The 7,090-nt window shown below is 36.9% G+C and overlaps 1 protein-coding gene across 1 annotated transcript in view; it reads right to left on the bottom strand.

The window, feature by feature from the left end:
- Positions 1-2,973, bottom strand: part of adgrl1a (adhesion G protein-coupled receptor L1a) — a 100,273-nt gene extending 97,300 nt beyond the window's left edge. The window contains exon 1 of the mRNA XM_016463130.1: positions 2,811-2,973. Within this exon, the coding sequence (XP_016318616.1) occupies positions 2,811-2,880 (70 nt within the window). The 5' untranslated portion in view covers positions 2,881-2,973. The remainder of the gene's footprint in view (positions 1-2,810) is intronic.
- Between the last annotated feature and the right edge of the window lie 4,117 nt (positions 2,974-7,090).

Below are 7,090 nucleotides of genomic sequence, written 5' to 3'. Positions count from 1 at the left end.
ACACACACACACACACACACACACACACACACACACACACACACACACACACACTTGTGAGCGTGCACACGTACAACACATTGATGAAGCGGCTCCGTGCCTCGAGCCAAAACATGTCCAATGGAACACTGAGCACATCACATCAATTCACAGCAGCAGAACCAGGCAAATTAAATACAGGAAATACAGCAGCCACCAAATACACCTGGACAAGCAAACGCTGCACGCTCCCCTGCTCTCTGGGCCTGGCACGGGCCCCACAGAGCAGCAGAGGGTGCAGTGGTGTCGGACTGGAAGGGCAGTAGCTGGACAGACCCCCGCTACTTCCCCCCATCCCCAGACCTCAGGCCCATCATATCCACACCAGGTTTACTGCCACATGTGTCGCTCCATCCACCACACACTCTGACAACTCATACACATCCACAATGACCCATTTATGGGCTGAGTCTAACTTCACATGGCACTTCCATTCTAACTTACAGGTATTAGTATACAGTCAATTCTATTATTGTTTTAATAATAGTTGTGTGTGTGTGTGTGTTCTCTTCAAAAGACCAAAGTCTGGTTTCTTTGATTAGTGTGAAATTTGTTGTGAACTAAGGACTGAACCAAAGAACCATACTCAAGTTTGGGTATTTGCACAGATTTCATGAACTGAATTACGATTCACAAGCTCTTGATTTATTTCAGTTCAGATTTTGGTTCGCTAACGATTCGAATTATATAATTATTTCTAGTCCAACTTATTGTTGGAATTTGATTGTCATAACTTTTCATGACAGATTTATTTAAACAAACAATAAATGAGATCACTAACAGGTTAAGTAAAAATATTATGAATATCTAATGTAGTGCATATTTTATTATTATATTATATATTATATTATATTATATTATATTATATATTATATTATATATTGTTTAAATGTAACATTACATGACATTGTTTACAAGCTGTTTTATTTGTATCTTTACACAGCTGATACACTGACTGAGCAACTGCATGAGACATTGTACATTTCAGTAAGTGTCACTGAAACATTGTACTATTTCCTTTATCGGAGTGTCTATTTACACTAAATGCAAATAGCCCGCCTTGTTGGCAGAGGCTATTTACACTAGCTCCGCCCACAAACATGTGATAGGGATGGTCAACACTATAAAAGACGGCCAACAATCGTCAGCTTCAGTGGCGTAGATGGTATAGTGTGTACCGTAGTCTTTTTGGCGCGATCGACCCTGGTTCGAATCCACCTTTTACCAAACTTTTTTTTCTCCCTTTTTAAATCTCATATCACATCGGAAAGGCATTTATTTTCAATAAAAATTAAGGAAATAATCAAAAAGTTGAAAATAAAGTATGGGGTAAGGTTAGGATAGGTGTAGGGAGGGCTTTATTGTCCCAATAAGGTGGCATCCGTTTAATAATTTGAATTAAAATTATAATTTACACTCAATACGTTATTACTGCATTCCGTTTTATAATGAACTATAATACTGAGGTGCAGATAATTGCCACTATTTGCAATAAGTAGTATAAACAGCAGAAAATCTTGCTATTTTAAAATAGTGTAAATAGACTATATCGCTATCTGCACTTAGTGTAAATAGCATATTGTTCAAAATACTATTTTCACTTAGTGTAAATAGAATCCATTGCTATTTGCACTTAGTGTAAATAGCCTCTATTGCTATTTACACTTAGTGCAAATAGCCGCTTCCTTCTTTTATTTCTTCTGATGTTCATTCAAGTTTATTTCTTGGTAAAACAAATAGTAAAGGACTGGTTCACAGCCCACATTTGCTTCAATTGATTCGGCTACAACAATGTGTCACACTAAAAAAAGTGTCAAAACAGCATTTATAATTTGAATTTCCAGATAAAATGTACAAAATTTGAAAGCTAAGAGTTTCAGATCAAAGGCAAGAAAGCACAAAAATCACTTTTAGCAATTACTGGATGGCTGGCCCACTACAAATAATGCTTAGTGATGTTTTGTTTATGCATCAGCAGAAGACTAAAACAGTATTAGTAAAACAGAAGACTAGTAAAGTATTTGTAAATAGATTACTAAAACTAATACAAAAGTATTAGTAAAACAGAAGACTAAAACAGTATTAGGTAACAGTATTGATTCTTAAATTCCAACATCGATCAAAGACAAAGATCGATGTTGGAATTTAAGAATCAATAGTGGTATGTCAAAATGAAATTAAAATCGATTCATCAATCTTATGACCACAGCCCTATATTCGATTTGATGTTGATGTGAGTGGTATCCTTAAGTAAACTTAAGTAAACTTAAGTTGTTAGCTCAGGTAAGTACTTTGGGGTTACACACAAGTTATCGCTATTGATTGCTGACTGACTACTGCAACTGATTTATAATTTGCTAAAAACAACAAAATGAATAAAATTGTTAATCAGACTTGGGCTTTAAACATAGTCTTCGCAATTGAGTGAATACTTCCAAAACTATAGTCAGTTTTCTATTTAATGGAATCAGAATGAAGATAATCTTTTTTTACTACTTCATTAGTAACAGATCTGGCTTAACGGTAAAGATATTAGATGGCTTCTCTATCACCCCCTTGAATATGGAGGTTACCTCCACAGTAACAGAACATGTATGCATGAAGGGACTACAAACGTCCAATGTGTTGGCCAAGCATTTGCATCTGCGTTGGTGTACCTGTAGCCTTAAGTTACCACATGTCTGAAAATGACATTAGAAATTCAAGAAAAAAACAACAAATTCTGCAGCTTGCTGTGCAAAGATCTGAAGAAGAGTAGGTAGAGTACAAACCCTGGGCAGAGGGGCTGACGTTGCTCAGGGCGATGGTGCAGGTAAAGAGGATCCAGAGAGAGAGAGCCATGCTGTGGACGAGCAAGGGCTGGTGGGGGGGAGTGCAGGTCAGTGGGCGCTTGAATGCGGGGCACTCCTTCCCTCACGCCCTCTCACTGAAGGAGAACCTGGTGAGAAGAGAACGAGAGAGACAAATGAGAAAGAGAGATCAATACTAATAGCAGGACCTAAATTCTTACTGTCCGTCTTTCCCTTCTGTGGCTCAATAAAAAAAAAGCAGTACTGCCCTGTAATTCTATTCAATCTGTTAAAGTGAGATGCTCACTATTGCTCGAACCAGATCTGTGCTTTCTGTCTCTGCACGGTCCATTTCATGTTGCACTTATTCAACATAATTGAGAGGAGCTCTAGGCGCACACTTGGCACCGGTCAGGTGGAGTTAGACGACTAGAGCTGAAGGGCAGCTGTTCCCTGTCCAACACAACTATTCTGTGATGTTGTTTGCCAGTAATTTAGTAGATACCAAGTAAACAAAAACAAAACATATGTGGTTATATGGATTCAAATTAATTGATCAGACTGAGGCCAGAAATATGGAAACGATTCAAGCTATGAAAGTTGTTACTTTCCAAAATGTGTCCAGGCTACTAGAGTAACTGAGTCCTCTTTTAAGATCAATTTTCTCTATTAGGTCAACTTTTGTCACAGTGGAGCAATTGTTTGCAGAGAATCTGGGTATATTATATTATATTATATTATATATTATATTATATATTGTTTAAATGTAACATTACATGACATTGTTTACAAGCTGTTTTATTTGTATCTTTACACAGCTGATACACTGACTGAGCAACTGCATGAGACATTGTACATTTCAGTAAGTGTCACTGAAACATTGTACTATTTCCTTTATCGGAGTGTCTATTTACACTAAATGCAAATAGCCCGCCTTGTTGGCAGAGGCTATTTACACTAGCTCCGCCCACAAACATGTGATAGGGATGGTCAACACTATAAAAGACGGCCAACAATCGTCAGCTTCAGTGGCGTAGATGGTATAGTGTGTACCGTAGTCTTTTTGGCGCGATCGACCCTGGTTCGAATCCACCTTTTACCAAACTTTTTTTTCTCCCTTTTTAAATCTCATATCACATCGGAAAGGCATTTATTTTCAATAAAAATTAAGGAAATAATCAAAAAGTTGAAAATAAAGTATGGGGTAGGGTTAGGATAGGTGTAGGGAGGGCTTTATTGTCCCAATAAGGTGGCATCCGTTTAATAATTTGAATTAAAATTATAATTTACACTCAATACGTTATTACTGCATACTGTTTTATAATGAACTATAATACTGAGGTGCAGATAATTGCCACTATTTGCAATAAGTAGTATAAACAGCAGAAAATCTTGCTATTTTAAAATAGTGTAAATAGACTATATCGCTATCTGCACTTAGTGTAAATAGCATATTGTTCAAAATACTATTTTCACTTAGTGTAAATAGAATCCATTGCTATTTGCACTTAGTGTAAATAGCCTCTATTGCTATTTACACTTAGTGCAAATAGCCGCTTCCTTCTTTTATTTCTTCTGATGTTCATTCAAGTTTATTTCTTGGTAAAACAAATAGTAAAGGACTGGTTCACAGCCCACATTTGCTTCAATTGATTCGGCTACAACAATGTGTCACACTAAAAAAAGTGTCAAAACAGCATTTATAATTTGAATTTCCAGATAAAATGTACAAAATTTGAAAGCTAAGAGTTTCAGATCAAAGGCAAGAAAGCACAAAAATCACTTTTAGCAATTACTGGATGGCTGGCCCACTACAAATAATGCTTAGTGATGTTTTGTTTATGCATCAGCAGAAGACTAAAACAGTATTAGTAAAACAGAAGACTAGTAAAGTATTTGTAAATAGATTACTAAAACTAATACAAAAGTATTAGTAAAACAGAAGACTAAAACAGTATTAGGTAACAGTATTGATTCTTAAATTCCAACATCGATCAAAGACAAAGATCGATGTTGGAATTTAAGAATCAATAGTGGTATGTCAAAATGAAATTAAAATCGATTCATCAATCTTATGACCACAGCCCTATATTCGATTTGATGTTGATGTGAGTGGTATCCTTAAGTAAACTTAAGTAAACTTAAGTTGTTAGCTCAGGTAAGTACTTTGGGGTTACACACAAGTTATCGCTATTGATTGCTGACTGACTACTGCAACTGATTTATAATTTGCTAAAAACAACAAAATGAATAAAATTGTTAATCAGACTTGGGCTTTAAACATAGTCTTCGCAATTGAGTGAATACTTCCAAAACTATAGTCAGTTTTCTATTTAATGGAATCAGAATGAAGATAATCTTTTTTTACTACTTCATTAGTAACAGATCTGGCTTAACGGTAAAGATATTAGATGGCTTCTCTATCACCCCCTTGAATATGGAGGTTACCTCCACAGTAACAGAACATGTATGCATGAAGGGACTACAAACGTCCAATGTGTTGGCCAAGCATTTGCATCTGCGTTGGTGTACCTGTAGCCTTAAGTTACCACATGTCTGAAAATGACATTAGAAATTCAAGAAAAAAACAACAAATTCTGCAGCTTGCTGTGCAAAGATCTGAAGAAGAGTAGGTAGAGTACAAACCCTGGGCAGAGGGGCTGACGTTGCTCAGGGCGATGGTGCAGGTAAAGAGGATCCAGAGAGAGAGAGCCATGCTGTGGACGAGCAAGGGCTGGTGGGGGGGAGTGCAGGTCAGTGGGCGCTTGAATGCGGGGCACTCCTTCCCTCACGCCCTCTCACTGAAGGAGAACCTGGTGAGAAGAGAACGAGAGAGACAAATGAGAAAGAGAGATCAATACTAATAGCAGGACCTAAATTCTTACTGTCCGTCTTTCCCTTCTGTGGCTCAATAAAAAAAAAGCAGTACTGCCCTGTAATTCTATTCAATCTGTTAAAGTGAGATGCTCACTATTGCTCGAACCAGATCTGTGCTTTCTGTCTCTGCACGGTCCATTTCATGTTGCACTTATTCAACATAATTGAGAGGAGCTCTAGGCGCACACTTGGCACCGGTCAGGTGGAGTTAGACGACTAGAGCTGAAGGGCAGCTGTTCCCTGTCCAACACAACTATTCTGTGATGTTGTTTGCCAGTAATTTAGTAGATACCAAGTAAACAAAAACAAAACATATGTGGTTATATGGATTCAAATTAATTGATCAGACTGAGGCCAGAAATATGGAAACGATTCAAGCTATGAAAGTTGTTACTTTCCAAAATGTGTCCAGGCTACTAGAGTAACTGAGTCCTCTTTTAAGATCAATTTTCTCTATTAGGTCAACTTTTGTCACAGTGGAGCAATTGTTTGCAGAGAATCTGGGTAAAACAGAAAAGCAGTACTGCTTTGTAATTCTGTCCAATCTGTCAAAGCAAGATGCCCAATGTTGCTCCGACAAGATCCATGTTTTCCGGCTCTATACAGTCCAATTTACATTGTAGTTATTCAGAATAATTGAGAGAAGCTCTAGACGCAAACTGGGGAAAAATCAGGTAGATGGCTAGAGCTGAATGCCGGCCATTTTGTTCTAGCGCTAACACGGCAACAGCTGTTCCATGTCCAACACAAATATTCTGTGTTGCTGTTTGCTGATAATTTAATATTAACCACATAAACAAAGCAAAACATCTGCTGTTCAAATATGAATTTGTATGAATTGTTCAAACTGAGGCCAAAAACATGCAAATGATACAAGTCATGTAAGCTCCATTTTACATGTTTTAGGTACAGTTGGATGGTTAAACCCTGTTGAAAAATCCAGCATAAACCAGCATGAATTCCATGCTGAAAAGTTGTTTTAGTAATGATTATATTATTAATCAATGTTATCTGAACTGAAGTTTTAAATAGAAAAGTAAAAATTCAAACCAGTGAAACGTTTCAAAAGATTTATGTTCCGTTTCAAAAGATCTATGCACAAACCAGTTTAAAAGAGCTTGTGTACATTGCAAAACTAAAACATTCAGAGATATGTTTTATGTTTGTGATCCAAATAACAGCACAATCATAAACAGCTTGTTCAATAACAGGGAGTTATGAGACGTGCTATTGCTAATAAAGAGCTCATGATAATGAAAATTGTTGTTTTTAAAGACTTTAATGCTAATCTGAGAACTTGTGTTATCAAAATCCAGCTGTCAGTCACTGATTCCAAAACGTGTACATAGTAAAAGGTATATGTCACTGCAGTCAGGAGCATGAAA

This window comes from Sinocyclocheilus anshuiensis, unplaced genomic scaffold, assembly GCF_001515605.1.
Source record: "Sinocyclocheilus anshuiensis isolate Anshui unplaced genomic scaffold, SAMN03320099.WGS_v1.1 scaffold476, whole genome shotgun sequence".
Taxonomy (NCBI): Eukaryota; Metazoa; Chordata; class Actinopteri; order Cypriniformes; family Cyprinidae; genus Sinocyclocheilus; species Sinocyclocheilus anshuiensis.
This window is presented reverse-complemented; position numbering and strand designations above follow the sequence as displayed.